At 51.0% G+C, this 19,960-nt stretch overlaps 1 protein-coding gene across 3 annotated transcripts in view; it reads right to left on the bottom strand.

Annotated features, from left to right (window-relative positions):
- Nos1 (nitric oxide synthase 1) overlaps window positions 1-19,960 on the bottom strand; it is a 170,302-nt gene that overhangs the window by 57,255 nt on the left and 93,087 nt on the right. For all 3 annotated transcript variants that reach the window (XM_037198645.1, XM_028878816.2, XM_028878814.2), the window contains exons 3-4: window positions 16,059-16,185; window positions 656-784 (exon numbers count right to left, since the gene is read on the bottom strand). In XM_037198645.1, coding sequence (XP_037054540.1) covers window positions 656-784; window positions 16,059-16,185 — 256 coding nt within the window. The remainder of the gene's footprint in view (window positions 1-655; window positions 785-16,058; window positions 16,186-19,960) is intronic.

Below are 19,960 nucleotides of genomic sequence, written 5' to 3'. Positions count from 1 at the left end.
TTGCTTGCTGGGAGAGGAGAGGCCATGTAGAACACAGTCACATTCTGCCAGGGCTCTCCTAGAGCAGCCTGACCTGAGCTGTCTTCTCGAGGGACTGAAGGTGCAAGAGATAGACCCCATCAAAATCAGCCACTTCTTGACCAGGTCTGCAGAGCCACCTGGCTAGACTGTGGACTTTAAAAAGTAATACATAGTAGTTGTTTTCAGCCACTGAGTTTGAGGCCTGCTTGTTACATTGCCCTAGCTGACAGATACAACACTCCTTCAAGAGGCTCATTTTTTTTTTAAAAAAAAAACAAAAATGGAAGGCAATGGAGTGTTGAGTACTAAGAATGTGGTAAAGAACAGAGGCCACGGTGTGAAGCAAAGGAAGGGTTGGTTCGATACCCCATCCGTGATCACACTGTAAGAGGCAAAGGATGTGCAAGAATCCTTAAAATCTGCTGGGAGCAGGGTGCTCACACATAAAAACCCATCAGTGGGGCATCCAGGGAGGTGTGAATCCATGCCTGCCGACCTCTGGCTGTCACAATGTGTGTGGGGATTCTGGCCTCTCATGGGGGGAGCTTCAGGTAGTGCTGATCACATTGCCACGCACAGGACCCTCCCCAAGACAGCCCCCCCCGTTGTGAGGTGGGTCAGTCCTAACACTCACCAATGTACTCTTGAGGTGCAGAGTGTCAGTGAGGACCACGTCTGTCTCCCAGTTCTTGACCTTGAGGAAGCGGGGGCACCTGGAAGGACTGCCATTCTTGGTAGGCGACTGTTTCCCTGAGGCAGGGGGCTGTAAACGAGAAAGGAAGCGACATACGAGACCTTTAGGCTTTGCTCTTTCTAGAGTTTTCTCGGGGTCACCACTACCTTCACAGAGAGAAGGCCCCAACCTTCCCCGGGTGTCGGGTGTGAGGTTCCCAGGAATGAAGCTCTGCCTATGCCAAAGACACATGATGGCATGGAAAGATGTTATGGGTTGAGACCTGGGGTAAAAGGCAGAAGGTCATAGGGGACTGCTCCAATGTCTTTGCCACAGAGTCAAGAATATCTAGAACAGACACTACATTCTTTTTTGTTTGTTTGTTTGTTTGTTTGTTTGAGACAGGGTTTCTCTGTGTAGAACCTTTCGTAGAACTCACTCTGTAGCCCAGGCTGGCCTCAAACTCACAGAGATCCGCCTGCCTCTGCCTCTCAAGTGCTGGGATTAAAGGCCTGTGCCACCACCGCCCGGCTCTAGACTATACATTCTATTATCTAGAATATCTCATAGAGACCCAGTGAAGCTTTGTTGAGTGAATAAATGATAGAAGAAACTAGCAGCTGTTGAGTAGTTGCGGTCCTTAGAGTTGTAGAAACCGGGTCATTTGCTTGATGGGAGCACCCCCATGGGAGAGGCAACCCGGGGAGGGAGCGAGTCTGAGCTGTGACTCACGCATAGGCAAGTTCTAACTCCTAAGTTCTCACGGCCACGTTTCATCAGAACTCATGGCCAGAGCAGACACTGGCCAGCTCAGCCTTCTGAAACAGGAGAGAAAGAATAAACAGATACAAAGATGATATGTTGGCAGGTGGGATGAGAATGCAGAGGGAGGGAGGGGATGGAGGGAGGGAGGGAGGGGATGGATGGATGGATGGAGGGAGGGAGGGAGGGAGGGGATGGAGCCTGAGTGGAGAAGGGGAGAGAGGTGAGCGCGAGGGCCTGTGGTCAGGATGAGTTTGCTAAGTTCGAAGGACCAGGGGGCTGTGGAGCTGGCTCAGTTGCTTCACCAAGCACACGGACCTGAACTCGATTCCTGGGACTCGCGTGAAAAACCCAGGCACGACCATGTGAGGGATGGGACGGCTAAAGGTCAAGCTCATGGCCTACAAGCTTGGAGGGGCTGAGGCAGGAGGACAGCTATGAGTTAGTTACATGACGGCGCTGGCAGCCTGAGTCTTTGAAGACCAGCACTGCTTTCCTCCCTCAGTCCTGGGTGTCAATCTGGGCTGCTTGAATTGGTGCCCCTGGGGGCTGAGTGACAGCGGGAATCCAGGAGGGGAGCGGTGGATATGGTGTCCCCATCAGGGTGGGAGGGCAGAGGTTCGGAGTGAGGCGGGGAATGAGGACAAGGCGTAGGGTGTGGCAGGTGGAGGGGTGCCCCAGCCCTCCCCACCAGGCAGCAGAGAAACATGATAACAGGCCAGTGGGAGAGTCTGGGTAGCACACCAGACGCCTTGCTGGGGCTGCTGTACTTGGCTTTGATGTTATAACTAGCCACCAGTGACCCTGGATGACCCGGGAGGGGACAAACGAACAGACAGATACATGTGTAGCAGACAGGGGCCCCGCATACAGGACACAAACGGCTTTTCTGAGTGGGAACCAAGGTCTTGGCTCAAAATGCAGATTAGCATGCCCAGGCCCATGAGGCTGGAGCGGGCACATGTGGACTGAGCTGGCAGCCACACTCGTCCTTTCCTGGCTTTGTGTCTGCTGTAAGATGATGGAAGAAGCTTCTGGGTGTTGGGGATGGGGGTGGGGGATACCTGCTCTAGCTGGAGCCTTGCAAAAGTGTGAGAGGAGGCATCGTAATGATTTCCTGAACTCACTCTGCCAAGGGCTTTGCTGAAGCCTGAGAGAAAGGCCTGGGCACTCAGGCTCCACGGAGGCTGAGGGACCCCACACAGGTGATAATGCTCGCCCTGTAACTGGGGAGCAGGTATGACTCACTGACTGTCCTGAGGCAGGGGTCTGGGCTCTGTAGCCCACAGGCCCAACCAATGCGTGCCTGTGTGTTTCTGTAGAGTACGTTTTCCGATTTTTCCACGGTTCAATACAAAAACCCCAACAAGAACGGTACTTGGTGTTCCATGAACGTGATACAAAGCTCAAGTTTCAGTGGTAAGTTTTTCACTGGTCATCCATCCTGTTGCCTGTTTCTTTTGTGAGGGGCTGGGACTGAACCCAGGCCCTTATACACACTTGGGTGAGTGATCCCCACGGAGCTACATGCCCAGCCTTTGAGGCAATTCTGTTACGTTTTCCAGACAGGTTGTAGCCCAGGTTGACCTTGAACTTGTCATCCTCCTGCCTCAGCCTCCTGAGTAGTTGGAGACATGCACCTCTGCCATCAGGCCTGGCCTGTTCATAGCTTCTTGTACACTGTAGTGCCAGCGTGTTGTAATTATGACAGGAACCAAGACTGGAGAGTCCCCAAAGTCAAGGATGTCTCCAGTTTTGCCACTGGCCTATTTTGCTCAAATGCCATTGGATTGGAGCTCTTTCCAGAATTTCTAGGAAATAGCCCTGTGTGCCCTGCTCTCCAGCAACCCTTACCACATGCTAGACATCTTCACAGAACTTAGCACAGCCTGCAGGTGGGCTTTTTTGTGTGTGTGTGTGTGTGTGTGTGTGTGTGTGTGTGTGTGTGTGTGTTAGAGGTCAGAGGACAACCTTGGGTGTTATCTCAGGCACTATCCACCTTATTTTGAGACAGGATCTTCTATTGGCCAGAAACCCACAAGTAGCATGGGCTAGCCAGCCAGTGAGCCCCAGCAGGGGTCCACCCCTCTCCATTTCTCCAAGTTACAAGTCTAAGTTAAAAGCACCATGTCTGACTTTCTCTTTTGATCTTAGCATGCTTGACACCGTGGAGTGGCCTAAGTGCAGAGCCAAGGACTCTGGTAAGGTCTTAATTGAGGGAGGACAGAGAAACATGAAGCTGCTGGGCTGTAGCCAGGGTAACAGAGGTGCCTGGACTCTTTGGGGGGTTCACAACCTGACAGACCCATCATAAAGTGAAAACACCATAAGAAGAAAATTCGTTATGACACCTAACCCACGGGCCATCCCGGCTCTGTAGCGAAGTACACTGTAGGTGCCGGGTGTTTCTCCTTGTGATTTCCTCACCGACAGGGAGCTGCAGTGATTGGGCTGCGTATTCCAGCAAAACCTGAAGTACAATTTCTACAGAATAAATATTGCTTTCTCACCATCGTGAAACTGAAATGCTAAGGATCTCAAGGATTGTGGGAGGGAGTCGGGGAGGACTGAGAGTCTTGAAGATGCTTTCTCAACACTGTGGTTGGTGGGGGGGGGAGGGTGGAAGAGCCGGAAGGTAGATCTTCTGGAAGTGGGGCTGGAAGAGGGGAGCCGGGCTGAGTCTGGGGTATGAGAAAGGCCAAGTCAGCTGGGTGGCTCCCTGCCTGGGTTATAGATGTTCTGAAAACTTGATGAGACACTCTCAGGCTCTTGAGAAGCATCGGGGAGAATGTGGGAGCTGGAGGGAGGAAGTGTTTAAGGTAGGAAGCAAGAACCTCAATATGACAGGAAGGTGTCAGAGCAGGGGCCAAGGACCTGTGTGTTCCCAATAATTGGGTCCCCTCAAATCCTTTCATCGATGCCCCAAAGCTCCGTACCTCTGAATGGGACTGTGGTGGTCACTTGAGAGGGTCTAGAATCACCATTAGAGACAGGCTCCTGGGCATGCCAGCAGGAGAGTTTCCAGATCAAGTTCACTGAGGTGAGAAGACCGAATCTGACTGTGAGTGTCCCTGTCCTATGGGCTGGGGTCTTGGAACTGTACAGAGGAGGACATGAGTTGAGCCCCAGCGTTCATCTCTCTGCTTCCTGACTGTGGATACAATGTAACCAGCTGCCTCACACTCCTGTCACCATGCTGTCCTCTCCACCCTCAACTGAGAGCTGGAATCAACCCTTCCTTCCATGGGTTGCTTTGGTTGAGCATTTTGTCTTGGTAAAGAAGAAAGGAACTGATACAGTACCCCAACTGAAGACAGGGTCTCTATGAAGGTAACAAGTTAGAGATCAGTCACTATGTAGTCTCTTGCTCAACATGGCTGACATGAATTAGAAAAAGGGAATTCAGGGACAGACACTCCCTCACCCAAAGAGAAAGCCTTATGATCATGAAACTGGCTATTACCCGCCACAGAGAGAGGAGCCATTCCGCTCACACCTTGACTTTGGGCTCTCTCTGTCATAACCATGACACAAAGCACCAGGTTGTCAGGACGGGGTTATGCAGCCCCAGGTGAGCGAGCCCTGGAGCTGAGCCCAAGCTTGTGCGGCGTCGGCCAGCATCTCCCTTCTTCCTTGTTGGCACCAGCCACGGCTGCTCTGTGACAGCCCTGTGCCAACCTGCCTCCTCTGGACTTGTCCTGAAATGAGGACAGCGAGCCAGGCATAAGCTGGGCAGCAGGCCATCACACCACAGGGGCTAGACGCCGCCCACTGCGATCTTCCTGCAACCCTGGGCAACGCCTGCTCCAACCTGTGGGGACGACTTCTTCAGGAGAGCCAGCCTAACCCAGTTATGGTGGTGGAGCATCCACGCCATGAGCACATTGTTGCTTGGAGCACGGAACCAATTGTGCTTAGGACCTGAGAATGGTTTCTGTGGGGTAATGCACAAAGCATTGCATCCATAGTGATCTGGTCCCTGCAGGGACCCTACGGACACCAGCAACCGTTCACTCTGTTTCCTTTCCCCATCCTACCATGTTTAGCCCATGGGGGTGGGGAGGAGGAGTACCCAGGAAGCAGACCTGCTCTAGCGGAGGCAGCTCAGACCCCTGAGATGAAGAGATCTTTAAACTAGAACGTGAGCCAGGGAGGGATGGTCCAGTTTCTGAAAAGCTGGCTGCGCAAGCCTGAGGACTTGAGTTCGGATCCCCAGCACCCATGGAAAAAGCTGGGGGTCACAATTTGTGCTTGGAACCCCAGCACTGGGACAGAGGACAGGTGGGTCCCTGGTGCACTCTGGCCAGTTGGTCCAGTCAAAACGGGTTCAGTGAGAGACCCCGGCTCAGAAAAATCAAGTGGAATCACCCACTGGGGCACGAACAACCTACTACAGGCGACACTAACTGGGTTATAAAAAAAAAAAATAAAAACCACAAAAGGACATGAAGTTGGGAGGGAGGCAGAGGGTATGTTAGGGTAAGGGACAGTGAGGAGGGCTGGAAGGAGGGGGATGCAGGATGGGTGTGACCAAGATGTATTGGATACGTGCAAGGAATTTTTGAAAATAAAAAAGAAGAGAATGTTGAAGGTGACACTGGTATTGACCTCTGACCACCATGTCCACACAAATACATGTGCATATGCATCTACACATGTGCACTTGCACATGCATGCCCCCCCCCCAAAGCTAGAAAACTCACATTGACCCCCATCCTGGAGAGACCGCTGGATAGTTGCATGTTCCAAGACAACCCTAAACTTGGCCCTGTGACCACACCACACTAGAACGGCTATGTGCCCAAGAAATTAATTTGAATAATGAATCCTGTAAATACCTGTGGCTCATTTCCACCGGGTCTTGTCCTGCGTGCGAACTTGCTAAACACACAGGTTTAGCAAGTAGAGGAATGGGGAAGTAGAGGAATGAAGGGAGGGATCTCTAGAGTTGTCAGGATCTCTGTCGGGAGGTCAAGGGGTCTCAGCTATCAGTTGGGAAAAGGGGCGGGCAGCTCAGCCTGAGCTAGGGTTACAGGAAAAGGATTTTGATAGAGTGCCACACAGTGACTCAGTACTGAGAGAATTCTCCCTGGCTCCCCATCAAATGCCATGGCCTCGCTAGGTGGGACAGCCTGCACTGAGTACACTTGCTATGGAAACAAACCGTTATCAGAATATGTGGAAGTTCCCACAGGGCCGAACCCAAACACTGGTCTAAGGGCATTCAAACCCCATTTCCTGGCTCCACTCTGGCTCTGACCCCCAGACAGCAGGACTTGGTGTCTTTGTGTGCATGTGGGGTATGTGTGTGTGTGTGCACACGCGTGTGCACGTGCGTGCGTGCGTGTTCATGTGCACATGAGCGTTCTATATGTGTGCGTATGTGTGCGCATGCGTGGCATATCTCTACCTGTTTGTGCATGTGTATGTGGAGGCCAGAGGCCCCTATTGGGGTATCTTCCTCAGTAGCTCTCCACCTCATGTTTTGACACAGGGTCTCTCACTGAACATGGAGCTTGCCAGTCAGTTAGACTGGCTGGCCAGTGAGCTCTAGGAATTCTCCTGTCTCTGCCCCCCCAGTACTGAGTTACAGGTGTATACTCTGTTGCCTGGCATTTTACATGGGAGCTGGGGATTTGAACTCAGCTTCTCATGCTTGTACAGCGAGCATTTTACTGATGGAGCCATCTCCCCAGAGCTGGTGACAGTCTTTCCATTAAGGGACCTATAAAGACCAAGGATCACCAAACAGATTGATTAGGTAGAGGGACGGAAGGCATTGACAGAGATTATATTCTGACACCCAGTGCAGTGGACAGAAGGCCTTGTTCAGGAGAAGTTTTTGGAAAGCATGGTTTTGAAGGGCTGCTTCTTAAGGGCAGTGGGACTCAGTGTGGGTGAGCTGAGCCAAGCAAGGTGGGGCATGTGAGTCAAGTATAGTGTGTGTGTGTGTGTGTGTGTGTGTGTGTGTGTGTGTGTGTGTGTATGTGTGTGTGTGTGTGTGTATGTGTGTGTGTGTGTGTGTGTGTGTGTGTGTGCTGCACACACTTGAGTGTACAGGTCACATGTTTGTGCCTGCAGAGGCCAGAGCAGGAGGCAGGGCATCAGCTGTCTTCCTCCGTCACTCTATGCCTTGTGCCCTTGAAGCAGGGTCTCTTCCCTGAGCCTGAAGTTCACTACAGTACCTAGGCTGGCTGGCCAGCAACCTCTTGAGATCCTCCTGTCTCCAGCCACAAATGCTGGGGTTACAGGCATGTATAGCCCTGCCTAGCTTTTTATGTAGGTGCTGGATTTGAACTCAGGTCCTCACGTTTGCCCAGCAAGTGCTCCTACCCACTGAGCCATCTTGCCAGCCCAGTCTCCTTTGTACTAGAAGTTATCTCTAGAAACATTACCTACTGCTGCATTAGGTAGGGGGCTGGGGATGAAAAGAGATGGCAATCCTGAAGTACTCAGTACAGCACTGGCAACGCTCAGTAAGTACCAGGTCCAGCTGCTGTTTGCTGCCATTATTCCATAGATGAACCCACTTCATTCCGCCCCCTCCAGGAGATGATGAGCCCCTGTGATGAGGGGGAGGCTCAACTCCATGCTAACTAGTCATCTGATGGAGATCACCAGTGAGGACGGGGCCATCCTGGTCCCATCTACAGCACGGTTGGCTACCACGCTGTGGCCAGGAAACCCTGGGCTCTAATGGCTGCACATCTATCTCCATGGTGGTGGTGTTAACCGCCACGGCTGATATTTTTATTTCTATCACTAACAAGCCCGGGTCAGGGCTGACGAAGGGTCCCTGCTGTCATGATGGGTTGGAAGCTGTGAGGCAGAGAGTCTGCTCTATCCCTCTGTTGCCCAGGCCCACAGGGCAGCTGTCCCTCTGCCATTCGACAGAGCAGGCAGGCCCCAGCTCTCAGAGACTCCCCTGTAGACTAGGGGGTATGGGTTAAGGAGCCTGGCCCCCCCTGCCTTGTAATTTGGAGCTCCCCAGAGGACAGTGTGCTGGTACTTGCTCGGAAATACAGAGAAGCTCCACAATGGATTCTGACATTTTGAAAGCAGCCAGGAAGCCCTGGGTCCCCAGGGAGGGGAAATGCCAGCTCCTGGTGAGGTGAGGGGGTGGGGAGGGAGTCACAAGGAAGGCCGGCTGGAGTGACTATCTAATCTCTTAAAACCAGCAGGAGGCTGGAGACAGGATGGGGGGCTGGGAGAGAGGGGCGGACCCCAGGGGAGAAACCACTTTGGCCTGGAGTCTTCCTTACCTGTGCATTGCGGGTTGGATGAGTGATTGATTGGACTCTGAAGGTGGACATCTGCCTCCAGACAAGGTAAAGTTACTTCTCCCTTAGGAGAGCAGCCAGGGCACACGAGAGACACAGATAATCAATGAGAGGGAGCGTTGAGAAGGGCTGGGTCCCACTCCTAAGGTTCTATAGAACATTTTGGCTTAAGGGACGCGGTTCCCACAAGCTCATGCTCTGAACAGTTGGACCCCAGCGGGTGGTGATGTTGAGAGGCCTGGAGCCTGGCTAGAGGAAGTGAGTCACTAGGTGATTGGCACTGAGGTCATAGCTGTGCCCCCACTTCCTGTTCTAGCTCCACGTCCTGATCTGCCAAGATATGAGCAAGCAACCTCACCCACCTGCCACCGAGGCAGCCAGGATGGCTCCCCTCTGTTCCTTTCCTGCCATAACGGACTATACAACCCCTGAACTGGGCAAAGAAAATAACCTCTCCTAAAGCTGCCTGGGAACAGACACTCTGTCACGGCACAGAGAAAAGAACAGAGGGAGAAGGGACCAGCAGCAGGTCTCACGTTATTTATCTGTTGTGACATTTTACATATGATGATTATCACAGAAGGGCCTTAGCATGGTGCCTCAGGTGGGGTGAGCCTGAAAGCTAACAGCAGAGATCCAGTAGAGAGCCTCAGAAGCGCAAACCCACAGCTTGCCAGCCATCGTCATTTGTTTTTACCAGGCAACTTTTTATCTACCTTATGCTAGGCAAACTTCTACTTGATCTTCAAAGCTCAGGTCCAGTGGCACCTCTTTGATGAGTCACGTAAGTTCCCACAGCACCTCGTTTAGCACTAAGCACACAGTGGATGTGCACTTGGCCACTAGGCTCTTGAGGGCAGGGAAGATGGAGTTTGCTTTTCTCTGCTTCTGTCACAGGGCTATGCACAGGGGTTTCCAGGAAGTCCAGGAAGTAGCGCATTCCGCCTTCCATCTCGGGCCAGAGGCAATTTGTGCTGTGGATGTGCAAGACGAGGTCCGCAGAAGTATCACCAAAGACTAGAAACTACAGGATCTCTGGCCCTCCTTGCAGCTACCCAAGACTGCCAGCAAGAGAAACCACCACTATATAGAAACGAACAGCTCAGCTTTCCCAGACTGGTTCAAGGCTGGCACCTGTGTGCCAGGCTCTCCAAATTTAAACTAATACGAGCCCCCAAGGATGGTGGCACTCCTTTCTGGGCCAAGAGTGTAGCCTCATCATTTCTTTAAAAAAAAAAAATAAATAGTGCTGTGAGTTAGGAAGTTCTTTCTCGTGTCTAGCCTGTATCCTCCTTGCTTCCTTCATACTCTGTGCCCCTTTGCCCAGTTCTGGGGAGGGAGAATACAGACAGCTGCTCCCCCTCCATGGTCACCAGTCTCTTCCTGACTTGGGAAGCAGACAGAGAGGTCCCTCTATGCAGAGTGAACAGCGCTGTCTGCCTGAGGACGCTCACAAAAGTAGCCTGTGAAAGTATCATTGCAGAGAGCCACTGCTGGCTGAAATGCAGAGAATGCCTGACTGTGGGATGCTCCATCCCAACCGGGATGCTCCATCCCAACCGACACATCTGTAACACAACCCTCCACCTAAGGCTCAGGGAACACCATCAAAGAAGAGTGGGAAGATTCTAAGAGCTGGAGAACCAGGGCACCTGCGTATTCCAGACACGACATGGAGGCTGCTCCCATGGCCCCTCAACTGTATGGCTCCCTAAACAAGACCTGCACAGTGACAACACATGCGGATGTGGATGGGGGAATGTCACAGGGCCCCGCCCCTATGTGAGGAGCTACCGGCCATCATTCATAGCTGCCAAGAGAGAGAGACTTAGTCTTCTCTAGGGACTACCCTGGACAGGTGATCCAGTCAGCCCTCAACTCATGTACGTACAGCAACAATGAATAAACTCAGCACACGCACACACACACACACACACACACACACACACACACACACACACAATGACTAAAGAAGAGACCGTGAGGCTGAGTGAGAGTGGGGGAAACAGGAGGAGTCGAGGGGGGAGGGGAGGGCAGGAAATGATAGAAACACAGCCCTCCCATTTGAAAGTCTCCAAAAAATAAAAAATAAAATTGAAAAAAAAAATGTCGGTGAAAGTACGAAAGAGAAAAGCAAAATTGCTTTGGGAAAGGAGGAGGCGGGCTTTAGCAACCAGGTGAGATGGCTTTGAGCAGCCTCTGGGAAGGTGGGTGTAAGAGACAGTCCCACACCATACAGGACCAGTTCTTTATTGAGTTGCCCCACATGAAGGCCTTAGGGGCAGGGATGAACAGGGCTGCCTCCTTATCTCTGGAGCTGGCAAAATGGACCCTAAATTTGGGTCTCAAGGAATGCCCTTGCTCACTCTCTGTCTTGGGGATTGAACACAGAACCAAGTGAACTCTGTCTGGGGGAAAATGCCCTATTATGTCAGTTAAAGCCTTGGTGCTTGTTTTTCTTTTTCTGGGAAAGGGTCCCACTGTGTAGCCCAGGCTACCCTTGAACTCGCAACCCGCTACCTCGGCCTCTTGAGTGCTGAGGTTACAGACTGCCACTTGCACGGCCAGCTCCTTTCAGCTCTGTTCCTGAAGGCAATGTGGAGCCTGGCTGTATAGTCGGTGGGTCTGGGAAGACCGTGTACATCAATGGTTTGGAGTTTTCAGGCATGGATTGTGCTGAGGTTCCGATGTGAGGGGTGGAGTGGACCCAAGCCCCTCACTGCTGGTCTCTGGGTCAGTCTTTCAGACAAAGCCACTTGGTCATCTTACTGGGTCCTCAGTGCTCAGTACCCCTCTCGTCCCCTCTCATGCCACGCTGGCTGAGAAGCCCCTCCCCAAATCACTCCTGCCGTGTTTTCTGTACCGGGCTCCACCCCTCTGACTAGAAGATCAAGGTGATATTTTTTTTTTTCAAATTGCCACTTTAAACAAGGAGAACAGCATGAAAGGAAGTGGCCACAGCCCTGCTCTTGCTCAGACTTTGCCAGGGACTTCCAGTTATTTCTAGAAAAAGTCAAGAATGCTTCTGCTTCTTCCCCAGACTTCCCCCTTCAGCCAAACTCCAAGGCTGCCACCAACAGGGGATTACAAACTCCAATGGCAAACCAGCAAAGCAGGCTGGCAATGTCAAAACACTGCATTTGGCTATACATGAAGCACATAAGAATATTCCTCATTTCTTATCTTTCTTGACACATAGGAACGTCTTAGTCAATTTCTACCCTTTGTTTATAAAGACATGACTGAGGCAGGAGGATGGCAAGGTGAAGAACTGCTCAGGCCATCGAGTGAGTTAAAGGTCAGAGAAGGTAACTTAGTGAGGCCTCATCTAAAAAAAATTATTTTAAAGAATGGGGGAGGGGCTGGATGGCTCAGAAGCCAAGAGTAGGTAACACACTTGTAGAGGACCCATGCTCAATTCCCAACACCCATGTTGGAAAGCTCTTCACTGCCTGTAGTTCCAGTTTTAGGGGATGTGAATCTCTGGCCTCTGCCTCCCAACTGCAGAGATTACAGGTGTGTACCACTACACTGGTTTATAGTTCTTTTATTAAAAATGAAACTATGTGAACTGATAACCTTCCCAAGATAAAGATGGACAGGAAGTGGCACCTCCAGCCAGATGCAGGCTCGGCCACAGTTGGTCAGGTGTACAGTCCGTTGTCCTAAGAGATGAGTCTGATTTTTAATTTATTGTCATGGTTTCAGAGTTTTGCACAAAAATAGTGATGTTTCTTCCTTAAAAACATACACTATCCAACCATATGTGAGCCTATCTTATTAGGGGGTGTCTTAGTCACTGTTCTGTTGCTGTGAAGAGACACCATGACCAAGGCAGCTCTTATGAAAGAAAGGATTGAACTGGGGGGCTTGCTTACCCTTTTAGAGGTTTAGTCCATTTTCATCATGGCAGGGAGCATGCAGCCAGCGTGGCATGAGAGGGGATGAGAGAGGGGCTGAGCACTGAGGACCCAGTAAGATGACCAAGTGGCTTTGTCTGAAAGACTGACCCAGAGACCAGCAGTGAGGGGCTTGGGTCCACTCCACCCCTCACATCGGAACCTCAGCACAATCCAAACCACTGGTCTACACGATCTTCTGACACATAGACCTTCCTTCAGACACTTTCTTCTGAACTCTGTAGACACCTGTGCTCATGTTGCCAATGCCCACACACATATAAACGTAACTAAGATAATAAAAATGAATCTTAGAAAGCCCCCAAAGAATGAGGAGATAGCTCCACAGTAGAGCACCTGCCTAGCATGCACGAGGCTGTGGGTCATCCTAGAACCCCCAAAATAAAACTAAACAACAACAGTAACAACAAAGGGATACAAAAAGATTTATCCCCTATCCCAAATGTAAAAATAAAGATAGCAGCATTGGTGTGCTAATAAATGATAACAGGCACTTGGTCTTGCGGAGATGGTGGTAGTCATGGGTGGTAGGGATTGTCACAAAGTCTCTGTAAGGAGGTTGGCTTACGGAGACTGCTGTTACCCTGTGGTGGTTTGAATAAGAATGGCCTCCATAGGCTCATTTATTTGAGTACACAGTTGCCAGGGAGTGGAACTTTATAATAGGATTAGGAGGATTTGTGGGCGTGGCCTTGTTAGAGGAAGTGTGTCACTGGAGGCAGGCTTTGAGGTTTCAAAGCCCATGCCAAGCCCAGAGTCTCTCTCTCTCTCTTCCTATGGATCAGGATGTAGCTCTCAGCTACTGTTCCAGTGCCTGCCTTCATGATGCATGCTCCCTGCCATGATGAAAATGGACTAAACCTCTAAAAGGGTAAGCAAGCCCCCCAGTTCAATCCTTTCTTTCATAAGAGCTGCCTTGGTCATGGTGTCTCTTCACAGCAACAGAACAGTGACTAAGACACCCCCTAATAAGATAGGCTCACATATGGTTCGATAGTGTATGTTTTTAAGGAAGAAACATCACTATTTTTGTGCAAAACTCTGAAACCCTGACAATAAATTAAAAATCAGACTCATCTCTTAGGACAACGGACTGTACACCTGACCAACTGTGGCCGAGCCTGGATCTGGCTGGAGGTGCCACTTCCTGTCCATCTTTATCTTGGGAAGGTTATATAGTTTATAGTTTCATTTTTAATAAAGAAAGGAACTATAAACCAGTGTAGTGGTGCACACCTGTAATTGGGAGGCAGAGGCCAGAGATTCACAAGTTCAAGGCCAGCCTGGGTTATACTTTAGAAAAGCCAAGGGCTGCTGATATAGCTCAGTGTGCAGAGCCTTGTCCTTGCACAGCCCCAGGTTCCTTTCTCAGGACCTCATTCTCCTACAACAAAAAGAAATTATGAAGGAGTTTTTAAAGACCACAGTAGTTTGTTTTCTTGCCCATGAACAGGAGTCCCCAGTGTCCCAGTAAGGCCTTGGTTTGTTTGTTTTGCTAGGGTGGACCCAGGGCCTCCTGCTTGTTAAGCACAGCTCAGCCACTGAGCCCATCCCAGCTCCAGTATGGCCCTGAGTTTTGAGAACTGTTTAATGCTGTTCATCCACGAATATTCCCGGGTGTCACCGGCTGCAGGCGAGTCAGCCAGTGGGATCGTGGAATTCCCCACGGCCCTCTTCCTCCTTAGCCATCAGCAGCCTACTTCTGCTGTGGCTCCGGCTCGGCTCACCCGCCTCTGAAGGCCGGCAGAAAGGCTTGGCGTCCTGGCTCAGAGGGACTGAAAGGCTCCATTTCTATGCAGGTGTCGAGAAAGGGGGGTACCGCCCCCTCTTCCAGACCTCCCATGAGTCACCCCACTCTTGCCGCTGTGGGGTAAGGGTGATGGGTAGGAGACATGGGCTCTTTCCAAGGGTCACCCTGGCCTGGCCCATCGTCAGCTGCCTGGGCAAGAGAGAAGTAAGTGGCTGCTGGTCTGCAGCCAAGCTGAGGCACTCTTAGAAAGGGATGGTGACTCAGCTGTCAGCACACATCTCAGCAGATTGGCAAGGACCGAAATACTTGGGAACAGATGGAGCTGGCGAGGCTGTGGGCAAACAGCCCCCCCTCCTGCTCCCGCCACTTATCTGGTAAGATGGGTACTGCCACGGGGTTGTAAATGTAAATGACTTTTGACTCAACCTTAACACTTCTAGGAATTTTTTTCTCTCCTAAGTCCGTTCTTGGGCCAAAGGAGGTATCTATACAATGCCACAGGGGATGGGGCTGCTGTCACAGCCAGAGACTGGCCATAGCCCGTGTTCCGTATGAGAACTTATTCCATAGAGGACGGCATAGCCTCACACTGGAATATTATACACTTGCGAAAAAGAACCAGGCCCTCAGCACTGGCTACTTTTATGTCAACTTGACACAGGCTAAAGCTGTTGGAGAAGTTCAATTAAGTAAATGCTTCAAGAAGATCGGGTTGTAGGTGAGCCTATTGGGCATTTTCCTAATCAGTGATTGACACGGGAGGGCCCCGCCCATGGTGGGTGGTGCCACCCCTCGGCTGGTGGTCCTGGGTTCCATAAGAAAGCAAACTGAGCAAACCATGAGGAGTAAGCCAGTAAGCAGCACCCCTTCATGGCCTCTGCATCAGCTCCTGCCTCCAGGTTCCTGCCCTGCTTGAGTTCCTGTCCTGACTTCCTTCAGTGATGGACCTAGAAACTGTAAAGTGAAATCAACTCTGTCCTCTCCAAGTAGCTTTTGGTCCTGGTGTTTATCACACCAATAGAAACCCTAATTAAGACACCTCTCCTGTTTACTTTCTCACAGGGACTTATCTCCTAGACATGTTAATACAGGGAAAAGCCAAGCCAAGTGCAGACACAATTTCATACAAAGGCATGAAAATAACACACGTGTCATTTGTCTGTGTATACACGAGATGTTAGAACACACAAAAAACAACCAATACTGTTGGTCTCTAGGGTTGGTGTTAAGGGGAAAAAAGGTATTAGCGAGGATATTTGGTGGCTTTAGATTTTTTTTTTTATATTTTTACACTTATCTTTAGGTTTATACATTTATAAAAATACTCAGAGTTTTATATTTTCTGAGTCTTTAGAACATGGACCACAAGTGCCCTTCCTGGTAGTAATGGGAACGTAAGATGTGGAAAATTGGCAAGTTCCCAAACACTGACCAAACACGACACACCCAGAACTGGAGCCGGTCCTCGAACCCCAGCCCCAGCCCTCTTGGCTTAGCTTCCAGGCCAATGGCTCTGGGATGCCCTGCTCCCCTCCCCTCTCTCACCCCCACCTGCAAGGAGTTGTGGGAACCCCGGACGCTGCCAGTGCGGGGTGTGTGTGTGTGTGTGTGTGTGTGTGTGTGTGTGTGTGTGTGTGTATGTGTCCACTTACCTGCTCCTTCTCTGAATACGGATTGTTGAGGACCACGGGGACGTTGCCCTTCCCCCACAGGTCATTGAAGACTCGGTCATTGTCACCGCCCAGGGGCAGGGCTTTGGGCGCCTTGCCATCCAGGTCTCTGAAAGGCAAGGGCGGGGGAGGGGAGAGTGAGGAAGGCTGACAGCAGGGTGGTGGCCTTGATCTGGGAGCCCCGCATCTGTAGAGAAGCCTGGCTCACTTGTAGGTCTCTCTGCAGTAGCCTGTGGGCTCACACATCTTCATCAGGGACACCGCCCCCCACTCCCCACCCCGACCCCAGTGCCACAGGGAAGGCAGTTCTGGGCTTGCATGCAATGCCTGTGGCTTCAGCGTGGCTGCCACATAGACATCACTCGGCCCTCCCCCCACTTCCCCGGGTCGGAGAATCTGGCATCTCCCAGGTCTGTCAGCATCACCGTCATCAGGTATGTACTAGACACCCTACCCACCCAGGACAGCTCGTGATGAGAGAGGCAGGTCATGGGGTGGGTGGGAGTCCTGCAGGCCGGACCCAAGACTCCTCATTCTGATCTCGACCAAGGCTTTGGGCATCTTTAATTTAAGAAATCACCAGCATAGGGGGCAGAGCAATGAAAACAATATCACTCAGCGTGGTGTCTAGAGTTAATTAGTATTCACCACATGTCAGGCACTATATGTATGTGTGTGTGTGTGTGTGTGTGTGTGTGTGTGCAGGAGTATGTGGAGGCCCGAGGTGAGCCTCAGGTGTTATTCCTCAGGAGCCATCCAGCTTCCCTTATGAGTCTCTCACAAGTATAGAGATCATGGATTTGATGGGACCGCAGAATAGGAAACCCCATCCATTCCCCTGCCTCTGCCTCTCCAGTGCTCAGGAGCCTTCCTTCATGTGGATTCTGGGGACCAAAACCAGGTCCTCATATTTGCAAGGCAAACCCTCACCCCAGGTGAATGGTCATCTCGCCCCTCTGTGTGTGTTTGACTCATCTAACCCTTGAGATAGTCCATGAGGTGGGAGCAAGAATTAGCTGCCGCCATCACACATTCATAGATGGTGCAGATGAGAGACAGAAGTGAGGGGCTGTGGAGGTTAGAGCTGCTCTCAACGCCAGAGTCCAGGATGAGATGGAAGACAAGCCTCTGGCCATGCTGGTGGGGAATTACCTTGGCTGGGTCAACTCATACAGAAAGACCCATCTTGACTGAGGGCAGGACTGTTCCCAGGGATTATGGACTGTTAAAAAAAAACTAAAGAAAGTGAACTGAGGCCCAGCATCCATCACCCGATGCTTCCTGACAGAGCACACAATGTGACCAGCTGCCTCAAGCTCCTGCTGCCTTTGATGGACCGCAGCCTAGAACTGTGAGCTACAGACCCCCATGCCGTAAGTTTATCATGGCGATGGGCGAATAACTCATCCAGGGGCCAAGGGCCCAGGTGGTCAGTGGTCAAGTCAAAGCTTCCGGCTCACTGCTTACATTTACTCTGAAGTAGAGGCTCCTAGGACTGTCTTTACTCACCACCACCGTCACCACCATCACCACCCTCAGAAACAGATCTCTGGCTTTCCTTTCTCATCAGCAGTAACACTAACACCAGTGACACCCTCACTGCCATCATCATGATCTTTGTCATACTGTCACCATCCTTTTCACCATTGCTGTACCATGACCACCGTCACCACCACGGTCACACGTCATCACCAACATCAACATCATTACCATCATCAACATGTCTATCCTCGCTATAACCATCACCGTCACCATCATCACCATCGGTGCTATTTAAACGATTGCCATCACAAGCACTTCACCATCACCACGATCACGACCATCATCATTACCATCATCACATCACCATCACTGGTACCCAAACCATCCCATCACTATCATCTTCATCGTTGCCATGATCAGCATCACTATCATGACCACCAGCATCATCACTATCATCACCATCCTCACTGTGTGGTGGCTTGAAAGAAAATGACCCCCAAAAGGAGTGGCACTATTAGGAGGTGTGGCCTTGTTGGAGGAGGTGTAACACGTTGGAGATGGGCTTTGAGGTCTCCTATGCTCAGGCTATGCCCAGTGTCACAGTTCACTTCCTGTTGCCTGTGGATCAAGATGGAGAACTCTCAGCTCCTCCAGCACCATGCCTGCCTGCGAGCCACCATGTTTCCCGCCAAGATGATAATAGACTAAACCTCTGAACTGTAAGCCCCCCAAATTAAAAGCTTTCCTTTATAGAGTTGCTGTGGTCATGGTGTCTCTTCACAGCAACAGAAACCCCAAGACACTCATCATCACCATCATTGCTACCCAAGCCATCAACGCTACAATCACCATTACCATCACCATTTCCTCGCCTTCTTCACCATGATGACCATCACCACTACCAGCATCACAATAAGAATCACACGAGAAAGCCGAGGTCCAGATACAGAAAGCCATTAGCTCACACCACACGGTCCTCAACCACAGGCTTGTGCCTGACTCCAGAACATGATCGCTTGCATGGGAAGCCCCATTGGCTTCCTGCCCTTTCTTCTGATTGGCCCAGGCCAAGGCTGTGCCAGCAGGGCCCTATAGGGTAGCCAGCCTCAGAGATGAAAACTGGACCACGTTACCTAGATGCCTATGTCACCTCTGTCCTTTCCTGTGAGGACTGCTCTCCTGTTCCCTTCTGTTAATTGACCTTGCATTCAATTGCAGATGTACCTTATTGTCACACCCCATTCCCAACTTTAAGCCACTCAGCTACTTTGTGTCCCCCGTGGGTATTGGTTGCGGGCACGGAGGCTGTCTCTTATCTAGCTCTCTGTGTTAACCTTCCCAGCTTTGGGGACTCCCTCCTGACCAGGTCTGTGTGGATTGTCATTTGTGGTGAATCAGGAGCTGGGAGGTTGGTTCTGGCCCTGAGTGGTTCCCCTTCACACTGCTCCGATGGGGCCAGCTCACCCCTCCTGGCTGGGTTTCTCCTGGACCCTCTGGCCCATGGCTCAGCCACTTCTGCTCTTCTGCTGGGTGAGGATTACATCATCAGAGGGAACATTCTGTCTCACCCTCTTTAAAATGTCACCAAAGCGTCCCTAGAGTGGTTCTCGATGGCCAGCATTTCCCAAGTCAACGGATTACCTGTGCAGCAATTAACTAGGGAACGGGCTGTAGAGAGCCGCTTCAAATGTCACTCAGCTCCATTTCAGCTCTGTTGTTCCTGAGCTGACAGCGTCATGTGACCACAAATGGGGGCCTCAGCAGACAAGGGAAGAGGTTAATGCATTTGGGGACGTCTGTAATGTACCAGGTACTTGTACACAGTTATTTCATCTCATTTCAACAGTCATTCGCTGCTCTTGGTTTCAGACGAGAGAGCAGAGCCCAGAGAGGCAATGTGTGTTCCCTGGAGGCCCACAGCTTGAAGCCGAGGTTTAAGAGGAGGTCTGATGGCTGGCTGTTAGCTCACATCCCTTCTGAGATTACAAAAAGGGCCGGGAGGGGGGAGGAAAGACAAGTCAAGATACTTGGATTCTCAGCTACAGGTGACAGAGCAAGAGCCCCAGCATTTGTGAGGTCCATCACCTAGGCAACTGAGGTGGATCCTCTTGTGGCCTTGCAGGAAGAAGCTCACAGGTTTAACATCTATTTTTTGTGTTTTCCCTCCCTTCCTTTTTCCTCCTCCTCCTCCTTCCTCTTCCTCCTCCTCCTTCCTCTTCCTCCTTCCTCTTCCTTCTGCTCCTTCTTCCTCCTCCTCCTTCCTCTTCCTTCTCCTCTTTCTTCCTCTTCCCCCTTCTCCTCCTCTTCTCCTTTTCTTTCTTCTTCTGTTATGAACAACTTTGTTCAAAGAATGCCCTTGAATGGGTTGTCTAACACATGCTGATTTTAGAATCATGTCTGAT

This window comes from Peromyscus leucopus, chromosome 23, assembly GCF_004664715.2.
Source record: "Peromyscus leucopus breed LL Stock chromosome 23, UCI_PerLeu_2.1, whole genome shotgun sequence".
Taxonomy (NCBI): domain Eukaryota; kingdom Metazoa; phylum Chordata; class Mammalia; order Rodentia; family Cricetidae; genus Peromyscus; species Peromyscus leucopus.
This window is presented reverse-complemented; position numbering and strand designations above follow the sequence as displayed.